The 22,187-nt window shown below is 30.8% G+C and overlaps 1 protein-coding gene, 1 long non-coding RNA gene and 1 pseudogene across 2 annotated transcripts; 2 read left to right on the plus strand and 1 right to left on the minus strand.

Moving 5' to 3' along the window:
• Positions 1 to 1,960: 1,960 nt before the first annotated feature.
• On the plus strand, positions 1,961 to 3,884 carry LOC114174107 (protein DETOXIFICATION 49 pseudogene; annotated as a pseudogene).
• A 12,939-nt stretch (positions 3,885 to 16,823) lies between these two features.
• Positions 16,824 to 21,044, minus strand: LOC146888526 (uncharacterized). Its single transcript, XR_014985387.1, has 3 exons — positions 20,905 to 21,044; positions 17,201 to 17,307; positions 16,824 to 17,036 (listed from the first exon to the last, which is right to left on the minus strand). It is a non-coding gene; the product is annotated as an uncharacterized LOC146888526 (long non-coding RNA).
• CYP87A2 (cytochrome P450, family 87, subfamily A, polypeptide 2) lies at positions 18,960 to 21,982 on the plus strand. The gene is made up of 9 exons (XM_028058798.2): positions 18,960 to 19,320; positions 19,404 to 19,725; positions 19,825 to 19,974; positions 20,081 to 20,332; positions 20,445 to 20,534; positions 20,623 to 20,701; positions 20,947 to 21,053; positions 21,339 to 21,466; positions 21,539 to 21,982. Exons 1-9 carry the CDS (start codon positions 19,127 to 19,129, stop codon positions 21,663 to 21,665), a joined length of 1,449 nt encoding a protein of 482 aa, XP_027914599.2. The 5' UTR covers positions 18,960 to 19,126; the 3' UTR covers positions 21,666 to 21,982.
• The last annotated feature ends 205 nt before the right edge of the window (positions 21,983 to 22,187 follow it).

Here is a 22,187-nt window from a genome sequence, read left to right on the forward strand (position 1 = left end):
AGTTATTGGTGATTACGCGGTTCCATTTTGCCGACAAAGGCTTGTTGGTATTTAGCCAACATGTATAACACTAAATTTGAGGGACAGTGGTTTACGTAAATGATAAAGCAGTATAGTGGTTCACACCTGTAGCGAATGAGATAGACGATGATGTTTATTTGTCGAAAAATGTTTTTTTCTTTTACTAAAATTTATTTTTAGAGATATTTTTATCATTAAAATATTAATTTTGTATTTATAAAAAAATTCAAAAATAAAACAACAGATGTAAAAAGTGTGTAAAAATTAGCTGAGTGTGAAAATAAAAATAAAAATACTCTTATCTGTTTCCTTTAGTTATCTCTCCCATCAATATTAGGCAACACATGGCGTAAAAAATCCAAACACCTTATTCTTTCACCAAACTAAACTATTTCATACCTTTTTATTTTTCTACGCGCTACCTTATACGTGTATTACGTATTACATTATATATGTTTATCGGATCCGCTTCACAATTATTTTTCATACGTTTTTACTATTTTACTATTTTACTCTTCACACTCTTATAAATATAAGAATTTTTTTTATAATGAAAAAACTATCTCTAAAAATAAATTGTAAAGTAGTATATTTAGTGTAAGAAAACATTTTTCTTGTATTATTGTCTGATTGGAAAATTAATAAGTTTTGAAAAGGAAAGAATGAATTGATTGATCATATGGTATACAGTGGTTGAGAGAAAAGCCGCCGGAAAATTCATTTGAACCGAAATGCTTTGAAGACAGTGATCCTTGCCGGCTTGGCCAACCTGAGTAAACTATATTTCCATTTAATAATTTATAATTTATAATATATACACTGAGATTTGACCAAAAAAAAAAGAAGAAAAGCTTAATTAAAGTAGCAGTGGCAGTAGAAGACAAGGATAAGATAATTACAACGTGATTTTTGTGGGCAGGTGAGAATCATCCAATAAATTAGTCACAGATAACACCAAACTTCAAACCAATGAACACTCTGAGATAGAGAGAACAGAACAATCTCCACCGCACACACAACTCTCTCAGACGGCTATTGCTACCATGTTTAACTACTGTTTTCTCTCTGTCCCACTGCCACATGCGTTGACTTTAAGTTTAGTTGAAATAATCACGACAGTACTAAGACATTCAAGGTATGTTTGTTTTAACATTTTTAATAAGATAATAATTTATTTACAAAATTTATGTGTTTAGTTAAAAAAGGGAAGCAGAAAAAAAAAAGGAAGCTGTGGTTTTTTTCAGGACCAACTTACAGAGCTTTTTTTAAATCAGTTGTATTTTGTATTTTGCATGCAGTTTTTGAGAAGACTAGTGGTTACTAATTAGTGAAAATGAAAACATGAATATTCTGTGGCCGCCCAACTTTAGGACCAGTGGAAATTAGACTCGGTCTAATATAAAACCCCAACAAGGTCCTCTTCAACGCTTAATTCAAGTCAACCCCCTCATTCACTCGGTGCTTTTGATGTCGATCGCTGTTACTTCTATTATAATCAATTAATTAATTAATCAATTAATCAATTAATTGGGATTCTTTTTATAACTTTCTTACCTAATAATGCTCCGTGCAATGTCCAAATGTACACCACCCATACGCATTACATGATTATCGGATAATGTTTTATAAAAATTAATGTGCTTGCCAATCCAAAGTCAAGAGCACCGTAACTATTGTTAATGATTGGTCGTTATTCACTCCACAGAGAAACAACTCTAGTAAGAAAATTTAAGGGGAGAAAAATATTAGCTAAAACTAGAAACACGGTCCACGAAAGTTGAAATCCGTGGAAGGAATGAATTGTTGGTAAAGTGAAGAATCACAATCAAAATTGTACTGAGAGAGAAATGTGCACTCAATTGATTTAAATGAATATTATTATATTATATTCCATTTTCCATATACATCCAAAAATCTTCAAGTGACCCACTCCCTTTAAATACCTCTCCACACACACTAAATCCCCAACCAAGATTTTCTGATTTACACACAAACGCCAACTGAACCATACCATATGTCTGAGTTATCATCATCATCTACCTCCACTTTGGGTGAGAGCAATGAGGGCCATCCACACATGCACACGACCAAAATTCAGGACCCAGACATGTTATCCCTTTTGATCCCCAAAACCCCAACAACATTCGAAAAAAACCAAAAGCCCCAAGAAAGCACCCATTTTTCACTGGCCTTAAACGAGGCCAAAAGCATAGCAAACACAGCATTACCCATGGTGCTCACAGGTCTATTACTCTACTCTCGCTCCGTCATCTCTATGTTGTTCCTCGGTCGTGCCGGTGAGCTCGCCTTAGCCGGTGGTTCTCTCGCCATTGGATTCGCCAACATCACAGGTTACTCTATTCTCTCTGGCCTCGCCATGGGGATGGAACCCATCTGCGGCCAGGCTTTTGGGGCCAAACGTTTCAAACTTCTGGGCTTCGCCATGCAGAGGACCATTGTTCTTCTTCTTTTAACTTCAATTTTCATATCATTCTTGTGGCTCAACATGAAGAAGATATTGCTCCTCTGTGGCCAACAAGAAGACATCGCCACCCAAGCTCAATCCTTCATACTCTACTCTCTCCCTGATCTCGTCGCACAATCATTGCTACACCCTCTTCGAATCTACTTGCGAAGTCAATCCATAACCCTCCCTCTCACATACACCGCCTCTCTCTCTATTCTCCTTCACGTCCCCATCAACTACCTCCTCGTCTCTGTGTTCAAACTTGGAATCAAAGGCATCGCTTTAGGCGCTGTTTGGACCAATTTCAACCTTGTCTTTTCGCTGATTCTCTACATCTGGGTATCCCAGATATACAAAAAAACATGGACCCCTATTTCCTTGAAGGGTATCTTCTGCGGTTGGAAGGCGCTTCTGAATCTGGCAATCCCCAGTTGCATTTCCGTTTGCCTGGAATGGTGGTGGTACGAAATCATGATTTTACTGTGCGGGTTGTTGATCAATCCCCAAGCAACCGTTGCATCGATGGGGGTTCTGATTCAAACCACCGCTTTGATATACATTTTCCCTTCTTCCCTGAGCTTTGCCGTCTCAACACGTGTCGGGAACGAAGTGGGTGCGGAGAATCCTAAAAGGGCCAAACTCGCAGCACTCGTGGGGCTTTGTTTCAGTTATGTTTTGGGATTGTCGGCCTTGTTTTTTGCTGTTTCGGTGAGGCACGTGTGGGCTTCCATGTTCACACGTGACCGGGAGATCATTGCTCTGACGTCGACGGTGTTGCCCATCATCGGTCTCTGCGAGCTTGGGAACTGTCCGCAGACAACGGTTTGCGGCGTGCTGAGAGGAACCGCGAGACCGAAATTGGGAGCGAATATAAATTTGGGTTGCTTTTATATTGTGGGAATGCCCGTTGCGGTGTGGTTGGGTTTCTTCGCGGGCTTTGACTTCGAAGGCTTGTGGCTGGGTTTGTTGGCCGCCCAAGCCTCGTGTATGGTCACCATGTTGTTCGTGTTGGCTCGCACCAACTGGGAGGGTCAGGTCCAAAGAGCCAAACAACTCACATCGTATGATGCTACTGAGGAGGAACATGAACATGAACATAAACATGAACATGAACATGAACAGCAAGACAAATCCTCAACAGAGGAATGCTCTGATTCAAATGTTTGAACAATCATCATCACAGTGACATGGCGATGACGAGGATTCTTTCATATTTTGCATTCAATATATTTATTACCCGGACGGATTCTTTTTAGATTCTACTAATTTTCATGTACATTTTAGAGAAGAGGCAGAGCATAAACGCATGCACTCGTAGAACGACAAAGAACAAATGAATGTGTTTTGTTTCTGTTTATATTCAGTAATGGATAAATATTAATCACTGGATTGTCGACGTTGGCAGAGTTGTTACAAAAGAAATGGTACACTAACACTATCACTTCTAAACATGGAAATCGTGGAGCATAGTCTTAAAACATTGATTCTGTGCCAGTTGAGAACATGGCAACAAAAAAAAAAAAAGGAAAAGTGAAACCCGTGAGACAGTGTTTGAAATGGTTACGAAGCAATTGTGTCAGTTTCTAGAAATGTGGTCTGCAAATAGGATTGTTTGTGGATTGCGCGTTTTAATTAGACATGGACTTGTGTCGGTTGGTTGACGACGAAAACGAGTGATCCACACTTTGATCACTCTGCTGACTCCTTCAAGTGACTCAGAAAAAGGATTCCATTCCACCCCTCAATTCTGACATGTTTTAATTCAAGAAAGGAAATTTACAAATTAGAATGTTCCACGTTTTATACCAAATGAAGCACTCTCTTCTAGGATGTTTCCTATAGAGGGGAAGCAAAAACTTTATGTGGTATAATTCTAAAATATTCCAAACACCTTTAGGTTTGGCAGGTATTTCAATTCACACGTTCTCTGTTCAAATTCGTTGTTCTTGTGCAATATTTCCTTTTTACAAAGTGGTTAGAATATAATATGCAAGTGACACTAGACTAAGATTTGACGAAAAGTAAAGAAAAGCTTAATTAAAGTGGTAGAAGACAAGATAATTACAACGTGTTTTTTGCGAGAAAGGTGAGAATCTTCCAATAGAGAAGTGACAAATATGCAGCCAAGTCCAAAGCAATGAATAGAGGTGGAACGTTGTTGTGAGAGCCAAGGAAGAATAATCAATCTCCACCGCCAAACAAACTCTCTGGGACGGCTATTGCTACATACTTTATCTAGTTTTTTCCGTGTCCCACTACCACGTATTTACTTTATCTTAATCATATTACTAATAAATTGATTGTCATTTTTAACGTACTTTTATTAAAAATTTAGGATGGCGGTGTCATCTATATATAATTTATTTTAGGTTAAATATGTTTTTAATTTTCTGTATAAAATTAAAATTAATTTTTATTTTAAATTTGATATAATTTGATTTATAAATTTTAAAAAAAACTAATATTATTATTTTTGATAATATTAAGTTTTTTATGTGTTAAATAATTGTTTCGGATACATGGACCTATCACGTATCTAAAACACTCAATTTGTTCTTATGCTCTTTCTGTACCAACTTTTACCGTTCGATTTTCTCTCCCTTTCTCCCTCTTGGTTGTCCAGATGATCGGGTACCTATCTATAAGGCTTGAATGCTGAAGATAGTTCAAGTCCATTCGGATAAATGTAATTAATTTGTAATAAATGCAAAGTAAAAGTTCTCACTAACTTACTTTGGGCTCCTATTTATGGTTTTTCACATGGGCCCGTGATTAAGATTTTCTTAGTGGTGGTCCAATTGCTTTTTAAACTTGACTAAAGACTTGTATTACTTTAATTTACTTTTAGCTTACTGATTTAGTTTTGGTGCAGTCGCTCAACCGAAGAGTCGTGCGTTCTGACTGAGGTTCCATAATTATGTTATGACGACAAAATTTCACTAGGATGAATTACGAAAGATGTTCGGTCGCGAGCTCCCTTAAATCACTCCGAAGAAATTGTCACATCAACAACTCAAGAGATTGTTCGCTTGTAGCGGACGGCCTTCGGCCGTTTAATCTTAGACCACCTGATCGATGGTCTGGTTGGAGATGTCGATAGGTCATACGGTACAATAATATCTCGTATTGGTTGAAATTTAAATAATTGAAATATTAATCTCAAATATTCATTAACACATAAGAAATTAATGTCATTTATTTAAATAGATTATATTTATTTATTTTTAAATTTAATAATAATTTTAATTTAACATCCAAGTTAAAGAATTAAAAATCTAAAAATATATTTAATTCTTTACTTAAATGAAATTTTATGAAAACGTAAAAGAAAAAGAATATTTTTGTTATCGGCATCGCATGCCGCCATTTTGAGAAGATAAGTAAAAAGGCGAAGATGTATTTTTTAGCCGCCCGACTATACCGTGGAAGTAGAAAGTAGAATTGGTCTAACATAAAAGGCGAAGAAGACCATCTTCAATGTTTAATTCAATTCAACTATCTCAACGACATGGCATTAAATATTCACACTTGGTGGTTTTTGATGTTGATACCCTCGTGTTTCTAATGTTGTACATTAATTAATTCAGATTCTTATATTATAACTCTGTTATCTAATACTCCATGCAATGTCCAAATGTACACCACCGATAGATTGGATATTGTTTTTGTTTTATAAAAATTAATATGCTTGGAAGTCAAAGTCAACACCCATGCGCATGTCTCATGTTTCTGTTGTATACGTAGCATTAAGTATTAGTAAGTAGTATTAACTTCATTGATAAAGACCTTTCATAGGTTGGGATTTCTATAGATTTTGACACCTCTCAAATGCACCCAACCAATGCTTCCCTTTATTGCTTCCGTCAAAAGAAAGTAAAAACACCATTGTCCTGAGATTTTATTTTTGAAAAATTATTGAGATAGACAAACTTTTAAAAATTTACAAAAGTGAATAAGTTGTACTAAGATTATGACACAATTTTATTATGAGGAAATTATATAAAGGTGAACATGATTTTAGTTTAAATTACTTTTAAAGTTGGAATCATGTTAAGATAATATGAATTTAATTCAAAACATTTTAAACTCAATTCACCTTATTATAATACGACCTTTATCAAAATCAACTAAAGTCATGTTATTTTGACACATTAATTGAACTTTTAAGTGACAAAAAAAGCCATCCCTCCTCCCAGTTTTCTTTATATCTATATAATTTAATATAAAATTTTAAATACATTTTTTTAAATTTTAATATTTTTAATATATTTATATATTTGATATTCTAATTATTGTTTATACATCAATATCTATATATAAAGGAAAACTTGTTTTTATAATTTTACTTTAAAAAAAAATATTTTATTAATATTATCTTTTAAATGATTATTTGTTTAATTTGACCATTTTTTTTATTTGACTGTTTTTTAAACTTAACCATTATAAATGAAAATTAATTATAGTAAAATTATAAAAATTTTTGTATTTAATTTTATAATTATAATTTTATTATTTTTTATTATCATAAAAAAGTAAATACAATATTTTTATTAGTTTATATAAAAATGTTGGGATTACTCTTTTGTTTCTTATTTTCATTCAAAAATATCAAATTAGTCCTCAAGTATGTTTCTAGTCTCACTTTGATCCTTATTTATTTAAAAATGATGCAATTTAGTATTTTTTTTATTAAATTTCTTGAATTAAATCAAGAGTTTTTTTTATTAAAATTGAAATTGTCAGTAAGGATGATTTTTTTGTTAATATAATTGACATAAAACTAGTATTAATTTTGATGAAAAAATTTTATTCCACTTCAAAAAATTTATCAAAAATGATCAAACGTCTCAAGTTTTAAAAAATTAAGACCAACTTAAAAAAAAAACTGAAAACCAACTTAACATTTAAAAAAGAAATTAATAAAAATATAATTCAATTAATATTTTAATACTCCAAAATATTAGTTAAAAATATGTCACAACTTTAATTTAAAATATAATCGATTAAAGTCGTGACAAACGATTTTAACTTTAAAATGATCCGTATTAAAATAATGTCAAGATGACATAACTTATTTATATTTGTATTTTCTTAAAATTTTATCCATTTCAATAAACTATTTTGAAAAACTGCATAAAGAAGTGTTGCTTTTGCCCAAATGGAGAGAAATTTTTATCGATATATATATATATATATATATATATATATATATATATATATATATATATATATATGGTTATATCTCATAATTTTTTAAACTGGAAGGGAAGAAAAATATGTTAGTTGAAGTTGGGAGGGTAGTGAATGAAAGTTGAAATTAGTTGAAATTGAAAGTTGTATTTTTAGAGAGAAATGTAGATTCAATGTTTGATGGTGTGTTGCACACGGTTTACTCTAACTAGTGAAAAAAGTTGGAGCAATGCACATTAATAAGTTTGGAATTAATAAGGTGGACCCTTAATACTTCTACAAAACAACTTTCTCTCAATTTTTGTATTCAACTTTCAATCAATCAACTTTAATTCTATCAACATTGTTTTTTCTATGACTACCAATTCATTCTGTTCGGTGATCATATTCAAATTGGTCTAATTCAATGAACCATTCCATCGACATATTACATTATTAAATTGTCGATTTAAAAAAAAAAAACTAAGCTGATTTAGTGTAATAAAGATAAATATGTAGAATAAACTTTGTTTTATTTGCTAAAATTAATATAGAAAATAAAAACAAGCAATTTAACTAAAAAATTAAGTCAGCAAGTTAAATTTAACTAGCAAAAAAAGTAATAATATAAAAAAATTAAATAGACCATTTTCACTTTTTTTTTTCTATAACTGGAAGACAGACATAGTTTCTTTTTTGTTGATCTGATTCATGTGAAACATGACAAACTCATTATTTCTTATTTTTGCACCATCTTTCTAAATCATTTCAATATTTTTATATTGATGTTCCGTTTATTTAAATATCATATAATTATATTTTTAAAATAATCTTTTAAGGAATAATCCAAATAGTTAAAAAAATACCATTACAAAACTTTGCAATCATCATAATCTTAAAGAACTCGGAAACCGATAGCTAATAAAAATATTACTTATTCAACAACGAACCACAAAACTAACATAAAATAATGCTATTCTATTGAAGTACTTGTCCAACTTATTGGTTGGAATATATTATAATACACAATTTATTTTTCTACATTTAGTTGTGGAAAAAAAAAATCAAATCATCGGATAATAAAAAAGTTATGATTGTATAATTTGAAAATTTGTTGATTGAATTTACATTTTAAAAATATATTTTAAACAGTGTAATCTGAAATATTATTCTCCCTTACATAATTCCAAATATGTTTTTAGTTTATGAAATTTAAACTTTTAATCAGACAATTAAAAAATTTAAAGCAAGAATAATTTAATCTTTCCAAATGCATGAAGAAACCATCAGAATGAAAGGAAATAATAGTCTTATAAAAGTGACACTTCATTGGTATTATTATTGAGGCCCAATAAAGCCCAAATTGAGGTCCAAAAATATTGAGCCTCGTTTGTAGAACTTTTAAAACATTAGAGTTAAATTGCACTTGATGAGAAAAAAACGATGGGAAGGAAATAATTTGTTTGGGGAGAGAAGCGAAGCATAGCAAAGCTATATTTTGGTTTTCTGTATTAAAAGTTTTATATATTAAAATATAAAAAAAAGAACTTGTTTGATAAGAGTTAGTTTTTACGAATATTTCAAAGTTAATATATTGTCGTTGATTTACTTAATATATGCTAAGTAATAATTAACTGGGAATCTCGGATAGACTCTAAGTGGTTAATTATTATCTTAAATTTAGGAAATTATATTTTAACTTGATTAAAAAGTACTTCGAATCTTAAATAGAATTATCATAACAAAAAAAAAAATGTAAAAGGAGACTGTAGTGACAAAAATCACCAATTCATTTGACATAAGAAAGACAAAAATTAGACATAAAAGAAGTGGACCAAGTTTAAGCTAAAAGAAAGAATGAAATAATGAGTCCAAAAATATACTGTAAATCTAATATTTAGACAGCGACCCAAAATAATGTAACAAAAAATGTTGTGCTTGAGAGGATTCATGGGCTTGTTGTCGACTGAGAGGCCCAGGCCCACGGGCCTGATGGGTTGGGAAAATAAAGTGTCTTTGCTCTGGCTCATTTTCCCTGCATCTCCATTGGGTATAGGAATTTTCAAAAGCAACTCTCCATGTAATTTCACTTGAAAAATTCTGGATCAAGAGATTCACAAAGTTTCCCGATTATATAATTTGGAAATTTAAGATTTTTGTGGTATATTTACCAATTTAACATTTTTTTGATAAAATCAGATACCAAATGACTAATTAAATCAATAGCAAAACATTTTAAATAACATGATTAATTAATAAATAAATAATATAAATTTACAGACAAAATAGTGTCCGTGTAAAGATCCCATCCATTTACGAAAGTTTTAGAATATAAATTAAAGTATACGTAAATTTATTAGCTTACACTAGCGTAATACAGACGCTATCGTGCATGCGTGTATACATTTTTAAATATGCATAATATTATATTAGTAGGTGATAAATTATAATATTATTAAGTTAATATATATATTAAAATTATATTTATTAAAAATAAAGTGAAATATATCAGAACAGATAAAAGAATAACTATTAATAAATAAAGAAGAAGAGAAGAAGCAAAGATATATAATTTTATAAAAAATTTATAAAAGTAACAGTCAATTTTTAAAAATTTAATAAATTATTATAATTTAAAAGGTAAAATCGATATTTTGAAAAGTAGACACAGGAATATCCTTTTACATATTGTCACATATACAATTTCAAATAAGACAAATTTGAGTCACACGGTTCCAACTGAAATCGTTCTAAATAATACGACTTCACACTTTGAAAATAACATTATTACCTCATACGATTTTTGAAGTAATAAGTTATTAATATATGAGTTGGGTAGAAGATGTTATAACTGACAATGTTAGGAGGAGCATGAGGGGGACGACATGTCGGAATATGTGGAACATGGCTTATATAATACATGCAGGTTTTTGGAATTAAAATATGGATGACACCAAAACAAAACGCATTATTGGAAATCCTAAGCTATTAATTTCATTATTACAAAACAGATTATTCAATCTTATTAGCCATGCAATATAGGTTTGGACTTTTGAGTGTTTGGACCTACCACCCTACCTAGATCCAACATCTCTCATTTATTTTGGTCGCTTCAGCAACTGGACTTCTGTAATTAACCCAAATGTTAAATCATTAATTAATTACTCAGAAATTTTAAAATTAATACACCTTCTTTTTTTAATACATGTGTTAGCGAATTTTTAGTAATTATATTTTATTGCTGAAACGTAAATTGTGCAATTGGTAGTGTTCATAGGGTTGTGGGAATAGGTTCAAACCTGTTGGGCGACCGATTTGGCTTCGTACGGATTTGACAAGGATTGAGTTAGCAAATATAGTTTCTTTAATGTGCCTTAAATAGAAATGAATTCATTAATAATACATCAAACATAATTTAACTATTTGATTACGTAGAGTCAGATTGAATGCTTATCACTATAAACTCATTCGACTTATCTTCTTTAACAATTATTTATCAAAAATTGAATTCGTGATCTTAACCCTGATATCAATTGTTATGATCAAATACTTACCATTAGGTTAAAAGTTATAGTCACAAGTTATGATATAACTTTTTTGACTTAAGAATGAAATTATAGTTATTAGTTAAGACACAATTTTTTTGATTTAAAAATGTAACAGATTCAATTATGATCCAACTTACTTGACCTCTGCCACAATATAATTGATATCACCCGCACCAATTTAGTATGTTTATAACACTTGTTTCTAATTATGGTTAAAATTTTGTTAAATAAGTGAATACCTTATTTTGATTAATTCGCAAGGAATGGAGCGTTTCATTCTGTCTCGGAACTTTACATATTCGTAAAGTAGCGAATTGGGTCTTGTGTTCATTCTCCATAATTTACGACTCTTAACTCATGCATGACCTCATTTATTGTTTTTTTTTTCTCTTATTCTCAAAACACAGCATTATCATGGAGTGCGGAAGGGTTAATTCACACCGCAAATTAATTATCATGTTCCTTCTCCCTCTTCCACAAACTAAACCTACACATTTATTTTATTATCAGTCTTAGTGTTTAATTTAAGAACGTACTTTTTGCTTAATTAAAAAACCATTCAAGTGTTTATTTAGCAAAATAACTAATTCAAACGATTTGCAATAATGCACTTTTATTCAGGAATATAATAATGCACTGTCTTCATCATTGATTGAAACGGTTAACTATGAATAGCATTTCATTATTAGTATATTACTCTTAATCCAATTATATATTCCTATATATCACACCTAAATCTTAGTTAGAACTCTTTCAGTGGCTAAACTGGCATATTAAATTTGCCAATTGTGAGGTTAACCATTATTAAGCACTTTAAGCCAACGTGTCCAACATGTTCTCCACGAAACCAAATTCTACCAATTATTTCATTCATGAATCACGAATGATAAATATACGAATTTAGATTCTCTGTTCAATTTGTTCTCATCTATTATATTTTTATAATATATTGATTATCATTATTTTTTATGCTTTAAAATATATTAAAAGAATATTTAAAATATCAATACGATATATACTTTTAATGCTCTAACAAAAAATAATGTCAAAAAAACCAATAAAAAAATCTGAACTTATAAATATACAATATTTGGTCAAATGAAATCAATATACCGGATTACCTATAAACTAAAAGGATCTAATTTGCTGTAGTTATTTCATTATTTAATAATGTAATAACAACTACTTAAAGCCTTTAGTAATCCTTACAGAAATATAATTTTTGACACCCTATTTACACTTTGCATTGCATATTTAAAATTAACTCAATGACCAAATTATTAACTTCGTTTTAAGCTCTAAAATTCATGTTTTTTTTCTTCTTCTGAATTTTAATTCTTCCCTTTATGATGTATGCACGCGCATATGCACGTGCGATTATTTCTGTAACTGTATCGGAGGGAAGCCATGTGTCGAGTGTATATTCAAATAAAACTCGAACTTTTTATGTCTGCTTTATATATAGAGGTGACAAATAAATCCGTCCCCGTGGATATTGTCCGAACCCGTTTCTGTTTTGACGGGAAATCTCCGTATTGACTGGGTATGGGTATGGGTATGGGTATGGGGAATCTCCGATTTTTTCAATTGGGTATGGGGTTGGGGATGGGGATGAATATATCCCCGCCATATCTCTATCATCGTTTAAATTATTAAAATATTCACAATTAATTAAGTAACCATATATATATATATATATATATATATATATATATATATATATATATATATATATATTCTTTCTATTTTTTATTTATTCTAAATATTTGATTTGTCATGAAACTCATTCGCATCTCCAATATATTTTTTATCTTATCATAATCTTTATGTAATTATGTTAAAATGATGTATGTCAATTAAAAAAAATTTATGTCTAACATTTGAATATTTCTATTATTTTTTAATATTTTTATTTATTGTATATTTTCCTTTCACATGAGAATGTTTAATACTCTCAATTTAAGTGTTTAATAGCATAAACATTTCATTTACTAGGTAATATAAAAAAAAATCTTTACTTATTATTATTAATTTTTGTTTCATTTGAAGAACTATTTTATTTCGCTAAAACAATTTTTGTTATTTCTCAACTGTTTAGTATATATGTTCATATTTGAAAAATTTTCTTAGATCTCTAAGATATTTTTCGTCTTATCATACCCTTAATTATACATTTGTTTTTCTTTGTGCAATTCCTTCCAATAGTCTCCAAATTGTTTATAAGAGACACAAATGTTAATTTTTTAATATTTTTTATTTTTGTTTATTTTCATCATGTAGAATTCTATTTCGATAAATTTTATCTAATTATTTTTTATTTTCTAACTCATTACAATCATACTTTAATTTTTTCACTATAATTGTATAAATAATTTTTATTTACTGCAATATAAAAATTTAATGTAATTGCCATGAATTTTTTTTATCACCATCCAACATACATTGGAGTTTAAAAGATACAAGATCTATGATAAAATTTTATTATGTTTATTGTTTGTTCTTTGCGTCATTTTTTTATCAACCATTGAGTATATTGATATTTGAAAAGTTTTCTTAGATCTCTAAGATATTTTTCATCTTATCATACCATTAATTATATATTTGTTTTCCTTTGTGTGATTCCTTCCAATAGTCTCCAAATTGTTTATAAGACACACATTTGTTAATTTGTTAATATTTTTATTTTTTGTTTATTTTCATCGTGTAGAATACTATTTCGATAAATTTAATCTAATTATTTTTTATTTCTAACTCATTACAATCATACTTTAATTTTTTCACTATAATTGTATAAATAATTTTTATTTACTACAATATAAAAATTTAATGTAATGGCCATGAATATTTTTTTACCACCATCCAACATATATTGTGGTTCAAAAGATACAATATCTATGTTAAAATTTTATTATTATGTTTATTATTTGTTCTTTGCGTCATTTTGATCAAGTGATGTATTATAACTTTTATTAGTGTATAAAAAATAGATTCATTATAATTTAAAAAATTGAAGTAAAAAAACATTTAAAATATATTTTAATTTAAATATTTTTTTCCTTTTATATTATTTTAAAAATATTTTTAAAATTTTTCAACTAGGTTTCATTAATGTTTGCAAATTTAATAATGTTTTGGTTCTCATTAAATTTTATTTGGTATTATAATCTAAAATGTAAACAATTATAATTTATTTCAAAGTATTTGATATTAAAGAAACAACTATACTTCTAATATTGAATATTTGATAATATTATGTTTTCTTTACCGTAATTTTTTATTGTTTTATAAAAATTAATTAAAATTAATATTAAAGTAGTAAGAAAATGGGTACGGGTATGGGTACGAGATTATACCCGTTATCCGGTGGGGATGGGGATGAGACAAAAGTTTGATACCCGTTGAATTTGGGTATGAGGATGAATTTTTTTTTACGGGAATAGATATGGGATAGTGAAACTCGTTCCTGCCCCGCCCGTTGCCATCCCTATTCGTATACACCACAACATAAAATATTGTATTTATTAAAACAAAAAAAACAATATACTGCGTATTAAGTTGTGTGATGTAAGAATTATATAAAAGTTATAACATCATTGAATACTTTTTACATTAAAATATATTTTTAATCCCTTGAATTTTTATTTTAGTCCTCTGAATTAAAATTAGTTTTATAGTCTCTAAATTTTAAAAAAAAAATGTTAAGTTGTAAGCAGTCACGATGTTACGGTACATTTATTGCCGATATAATTGACAACATTATGTAAACAATGATACATGTAACTAAAATATTTATGTAAGAACTCATTTCCTGAATATTTTGTTATTTTTTTTTTCTGATAACAGAAATTTAGGTTAAATTTATTTTAGTCTGTAAAAATAAAAATGTAAATTAGCATCCCTAATCGAAGACTGAATATGAGATTTATTTCACTATGATCGTAGTATTAATCTTCATATCACTACTAGAAGGAAATAGAAAGAATGAAAAAGAAGAAGAATAAGAGAAAAAAAAAAAGAAAATTTCAAATACAATTTAAATTGTCTTTCGCAAATTAGGCATGTGTTACTTAAATAAAAAATAATTTGACAATATAAACTCTAAAACTCAAAATAATTTATTTCAAAATTTAAAAAGTAACTTTTGGATTTGAAAAATACAAAACAGTTTTAAATACGAGACTAAGAAAATCACTTTGACATTTGAGGGACTTAAATGTTAATTCAATATTTGAGAGAAAAAACATTTTTCAAATTTCGGAAACTAAAATAATTTTGATCCAAAATTTAAAGACTAAAAGAATATTTTGGTTAAAAAAATTTAAATATACATTTTTATGTTATGATTTTATGACATGTATATTTTCTACTTGAATATTGTTAGTCACGTATGCAACAAGTGTATCATCTTTAGTAATAAAACGACCAAAAAGTTATTTCCTAAAATTTTGGTGAAATAATTTTTAATTTGAAGAATTAAAAGAAAAGAAAACTCAAATTTGAGAAACAAACCAAAAACAAATCTAAGCTTAATTTTTATAATCGAAATTGTTTATTCGAAACTAATAATTGTTGAGAAAAAATGTCCATATGACGACAAATATTAACTGGTAAAAAACGAGACAGACTAAAAGTAGAATAATTTTTTTTTATACTTTAATACATATTTTGTTTTTTTTTTTATTTAGTTCTATCTTCTTCTTCTGATGATTTTTTTTTTCTTATCAATACTCTATTCATTTGATATTAATGTATATTTTCATAAGTGAATTTTAATTAGAGTTGTCAAACAGATAATCCAGCTTGGTCCGGCTCGATTCATCACAGATTGATCATTTAGTAAGTCAACAAAATTTGAACTCAACCCGACCTACCACGGATTGGTGGGTTAAACGGATCAACTTACGAACTCACTTAATTAAAAAATTATAATTTTTTAAATTTTTTTTCAGTCAAAACTAAATTATAATTATAATTAAAATCGAAATTAACTTCGATACAATTCGAATACAGACCAAAATAAAACAGAAATACAAAATTATCTATGTGTTGACTAAAAAAATAACCTAATATGATCTAAATGCAAAGTTCAACTTAACAAAAAACACTTGGGTGATTCTTTATTTGCAGATTAGTAAACCAACCTATGATAGACCGGATTGGCTCACAAATTCTAACCCATTTTAACAGTTCTAGTTGTAATATTATTATTATGATGTTTAAATTATTTTTAATAATATTAAATTCGTAATGAGGAATCTCCCTACTTTCCGACCAGAATACAAAAGGGCGCATAATAGCTTTGAACCCCTTTTTAACTGATACAATCTAATTGGCCTCCCATTAACTTCTAATGCCTTCATCAATCAATTCACCAAAAAATGGCTTTAGCAATGAGGAAATCGAGAAGACCTAGGGCAGCATCATTATTACCCCCATTCTCTGCATATAACTTTAATCAAATCAAAACAATTTTTATGGCCCAACTCTAACACCTATCTCTATCAACATAATTATAACTTGATTTATGAAAATTTAGAATTAGAAGTGGTGTTCAGATATCTTTTTATATAAATTTGTATATAACTTACTGATGTCAAATATTAGTAAAAAAGCTGAGGATAGAGATTTTCCAATAATTGTGTGCAGTTACAGTAGGTATATGAAATGGTGGTGAGTCAACTATATATGATATATGTGTGTAGACTCAACAAAGTGAACCAATGGCATGAATCGGTTGAACATGGTTGCAGAAGATCTTTCTGAAGTGGACCAGCTGCATTTGAGGACCCACCTCAAGATTTTATGCCATTTGCATTCGGACATGTAGGACCCTTTACACCATCCAGTTCCCAAAAAAACATTACAAATCTCTAACTAGTAGAAAAAATAGTACAATTTGTAGTTTATTCTTTAAAACAAAAGGGAGAGTGGAGAGAATCATAAGAAACCTTTTACATGATGACTTCATAAAACAAACAAGTTGGGAACTACATACAATTGAATAGGGTCCATTGATCTGGCATGATTTTGTTCCTCTTGATTAATTAACCTCAACCGCAGCGTTTCAAGTTCATGTCAAACAGTTAAGCAATCTATGTCACCCTGTACCAACAACACCATTTTAATTTTTAAGTGTTGAATAGGTCAATTTTTAGAAATGGATAAATTTGCACCTCCTTTCAGTTCCCTCAATAAATAAAAAAGGGGGAACAGGACAATGTAGCAATCACAACTACATTGGAATTTTTGAGAGTTTGTGTGTAGTTGAGTTATCCATGATATCATATTAAATTATGTCTTGTCTTTTAGCAGATACATATACTTTATAAACAATAAATCTTACGTACAGTATCATCCAATCATAAGATATGTATATATCGTTAGAAATTCAAGTGTGAGTCTAAGTTTTATATTGGTTAGAAATGAGAAAGTAGAGCACTATATAAGAATAAAGACCCATAAACCTATTGTCTTAAAGTTTGTTTTGGATTGAGAGTGGTGTCAATGTCTTATACGGTTGGATTCAGGTCTTATTGGTGCTGTATCTCTTATGTTGAAGCATGCACTACATTAAGGAATTTTACTCAGTGTTCTAAGAAAATATCTAACCATTGTAGCTGCTAGATAAACTTTACAGATGGTGATAGTTCCTGAGTCATTGTAGACATGTAAAGTATTACAAAAAGCTTTTGCCAGATATCTGGGATGGACTATATAATTTTGTACACTTTGTCCACTTACACTTGATTCCATTTACCTAATTCAAATTAAGACAATTAAAAAGCCAAAATGCTCGGCCATTATTCACAGTGACCTACCTAAGTAGTGGTGATTGCTGCTATTTGGTCAAGTCCGTGGCTCAATGGGAAGATGGGGAGGGCTCAATGAGTAAAACTCTTCAACCAGATGAAACAAACACTGTATCAGAAACTTTTGTTGAGAGTCTTTTGACCTAGCTATGTGAATTTTGTCGCCAGAAATAAAACCAAGACTTTTTATCAGACCCTGTAGAACAGTGGTTGGATGCATTTATTTTCTAGAATCACGAATGACGTATATCTTGAGATTTAAGGCATGGAATTTTAGTTAGGATGAGATTATCCATTTGGGTGCAGAGGAAAAAAAGATCTACGGAAAGATCTTGCTCAGAAGAGGAACAAAGAGAGGGGGAAATTAAAGTATATGTGTGTGCTGCTTCCTCTTGTTGTGAGCATCAACATCAGTGAGATCGAGAATTTAGCATAGATATTGAAAAGATTTCTCAAGTTGGACAAAAGGGTGAGAGAAGTTTAGTACTTGAAGCATTTAATGATGTATGGAAGATTTACTTGAGATGCCTAGTTTGGTGAGAGAGATTCTTTGAAACCTAAAACTCATGATGAAATCTAGGCAAAATCTCCTAAAAAAGTGCCATAATTCTGCCTCGTGCTTCTTCAGTTTACCGCAATGAGGATAATGAAAAAGAAAAAAAAATGAAAAAAGTTTGGTTGAAGAGGGAAGACGTGGGGAGAGGAAGCATCCAGTGAGATTCATATCATGCAAGGCCCTTGGACACATCACATATGCCGTTGACAAAACAATAAGTGGTCTATAGACAGATATAACTTCAATTATTCTAATCTATCTCCAACTACTAGTACAGCTTTTTTGAACAACCAACTTCACCAAAAACTAAAGCAAGCCAAACATATTATATTATTTTCTTCAACCAGTTCTGAGAATTGGCCTCTCTATTTAAGAACATCTTCTGAGATCCTGATATGCATGCCACCACTGTCTACTCCTTTCTGCTCATTCTTCCCTCCTTACCCATTTTTAAGCCTTTCATTACCTCTTTTTAATTCTCTCTCTCACCACCCTTTTCACCACTTCACTCTTTTAATCTTATATTTTATCATCTCCTCCCTCTGAAAAAATAAAAATGTGGCCTTTTTGTCTTGGAGCATTGCTTATCATAGGCATAACACATTGGGTTTATAGATGGAGAAATCCCAGTTGCCATGGGAAACTCCCCCCAGGTTCAATGGGTTTTCCCCTTCTGGGTGAGACCCTTCAGTTTTTCTCCCCCAACACCTCTTCTGATATTCCTCCTTTCATCAAGCAGAGAATGAAAAGGTATAATATATAACTATTTTAGTCTCAACTCATTGGGAACCATTCTCCTAAACAAACTAAACTCATCCTTTTGAGTCTTTCAGGTATGGACCAATCTTCAAGACCAACTTGGTTGGACGACCAGTTATAGTTTCAACAGACCCTGACCTTAATTACTTCATCTTCCAACAAGAGGGTCAGGTGTTTCAAAGCTGGTATCCAGACACGTTCACAGAGATCTTTGGGCGACAAAATGTTGGTTCCTTACATGGGTTCATGTACAAGTACCTCAAGAACTTGGTGCTCAATCTGTTTGGTCCTGAAAGCCTCAAAAAGATGCTCCCAGAAGTGGAACAAACAGCCTGCAGAACATTAGAGAAGTGGTCGTGTGAGGACAGTGTTGAGCTGAAGGAAGCAACAGCAAGGGTGAAATCATTACCACTTAACTATTTTTTTCTTGTTTTCTTCATCTCTTTTCTTTCATCTGTGTCTGAACTGTGGTTTCATGTGTATGCTCCCATGCAGATGATATTCGATTTGACCGCAAAAAAACTCATCAGTTATGATTCAACCAAATCCTCGGAGAACTTAAGGGACAACTTTGTTGCATTCATACAAGGACTCATCTCCTTCCCTCTGGACGTTCCAGGAACAGCTTATCACAAATGTCTGCAGGTAAGTCTATATCATCCACCGAAACTTCTGGTAGCTTCTACAAAGTAGTTTCTTTTGATGAGTCAAAGATTGAAAAACAGCATTTTTTTTTTGCGATCTTTCTCAGGGTAGGAAAAGGGCAATGAAGATGCTGAAGAACATGCTGGAGGAAAGACGCGGAATGCAAAAGAAAGAGCAAGAAGATTTCTTTGACTATGTGATTGAAGAACTTAAGAAAGAGGGAACAGTCCTCACTGAAGCGATCGCTCTGGACCTCATGTTTGTGCTTCTCTTTGCAAGCTTCGAAACCACTTCTCTCGCTCTCACTTACGCCACCAAAGTACTCTCGGACCATCCCTTAGTACTCAAGCAATTACAAGTGCGTCAAAAAAAAATATTAAAATCTTTGAACTACTTTCACGGCTTTTTCTTTTCTACGTCCCTCGTTTTGACTCCATATGCATATACTAAACGAAAAGCTCTCCTTTCAGGAGGAACATGAAGCCATCCTCAAGCGACGTGAAGATCCTAACTCCGGAATCACGTGGAAAGAATACAAATCAATGACATTTACATTTCAGGTTTTTTTTTTTTTTTCTTCTTTTCAATGAGTGAAAGTTTTGATGTAAATTTCTACGTGCGTGAACATATCTCATTTAAAATTTGCAGTTCATAAATGAAACCGTGAGACTCGCAAATATAGTTCCTGGAATCTTCCGGAAGGCACTGAGGGAAATTAACTTTAAGGGTACGTATGTGATGTGTTTATTTGCACAGATATCGTTCATTCTCATTCATTCATCGATTCATTTCACATTACGAAAAGACAGTTTTTGATGGCTTAGTCTGGTATGCAACATAACCAATTATTGGAGTAGTTAGAAATAAAATTATACAATCCAGTGCATACATTGCTATATCTTGTATTTAAAAAAGCATTCACAACATTACCTTACTTGGTCAATCAATGAATGCATTGATACATAAATGCAGGATATACCATACCAAAAGGTTGGGCAGTTATGGTGTGTCCCCCTGCTGTGCACTTGAATCCAGCCAAATATCAGGATCCTCTTTCTTTCAACCCACGGAGATGGGAGGTGCGTCTAAGGCATGTTTTTTTTTTTTTTTTTTTTTACAAATAATAATTATAAAGTTTAACTTTTTTTCTGATCCCATTATACTTTTAAAATACAGTAAAATGCTGTTTTAAATAATATATTTCAATTAAAAAAAATGAAAACAAAAATTGTGTTCTTATAATTAGGGACTCTTATTTTATTAAAGCTGCTTTAGCTGGCTATAACTAGATGCAAGTAACTTATAGTTTAGTCATTTATATCATTTTTGTACGCACTAGTGACCCCGAAAAATTGGGCTTTCAGGGAATGGAACTAAACGGTGCCACCAAACATTTCATGGCGTTCGGTGGAGGCATGAGATTTTGCGTTGGAACAGACTTCACTAAAGTTCAGATGGCTATATTTCTTCATTGTTTGGTAACGAAATACCGGTAAGATAATGAAATGATAGCGTCTAAATTGAGATGCAAAGTCTCTCTTTTAACAAATGAATAAAATTTCAGGTGGCGACCCGTGAAAGGAGGAAATATCGTTCGAACTCCTGGTTTACAATTTCCAAATGGCTTTCACGTCCAGATCATGGAGAAAGATCAAACGAAACAGGAACCAGAGTTTAACGAAACAAAATAGAAAGCAAAACTCCGCAAGAGAGACTAGTGTATGGTACAAATTTAGGCTTGAAATGTCTTGCATTTTTAAGGAAAAGCAAGGCAACGCAATTATTATGGAAGCCACAAAAGTAATCATAATGACGGTCTCTCACTCAGTTTTGATTAGGTCTCTTCAAAATTGTGTTTTTATTAGATTTTCTTCTCAATATATTAAAATATATGACCTTCCCTACCTTGCAAAAAGGCAGTGAGGGAAGGGAAGGAAAGTTGTACTGGTAACAAGTGGTGTAAATGTTTCAGATTATTCCCGAGTTAATATACAATCTGCTTTTGAAATTCATAATTTTTACTGCTTGCAAGTAGTGTTCGTAATGGTTTTCACTAATATAAGTAGTCAATTGAGGAAGTTGACACTGAGGTATAGTACTTGTTAGAAAGTCCATACTTTTAAGGACCAAATTGTGGATTAGCTATTTCTTTTCTATTAAAATGTCTTCCACACACTAAATCCTAATGCTATCTTTCAATAACTTCCTTCCCC

This window comes from Vigna unguiculata, chromosome 2, assembly GCF_037176805.1.
Source record: "Vigna unguiculata cultivar grain cowpea cultivar isolate G323 ecotype 2 chromosome 2, ASM3717680v1, whole genome shotgun sequence".
In the NCBI taxonomy this organism is placed as follows: domain Eukaryota; kingdom Viridiplantae; phylum Streptophyta; class Magnoliopsida; order Fabales; family Fabaceae; genus Vigna; species Vigna unguiculata.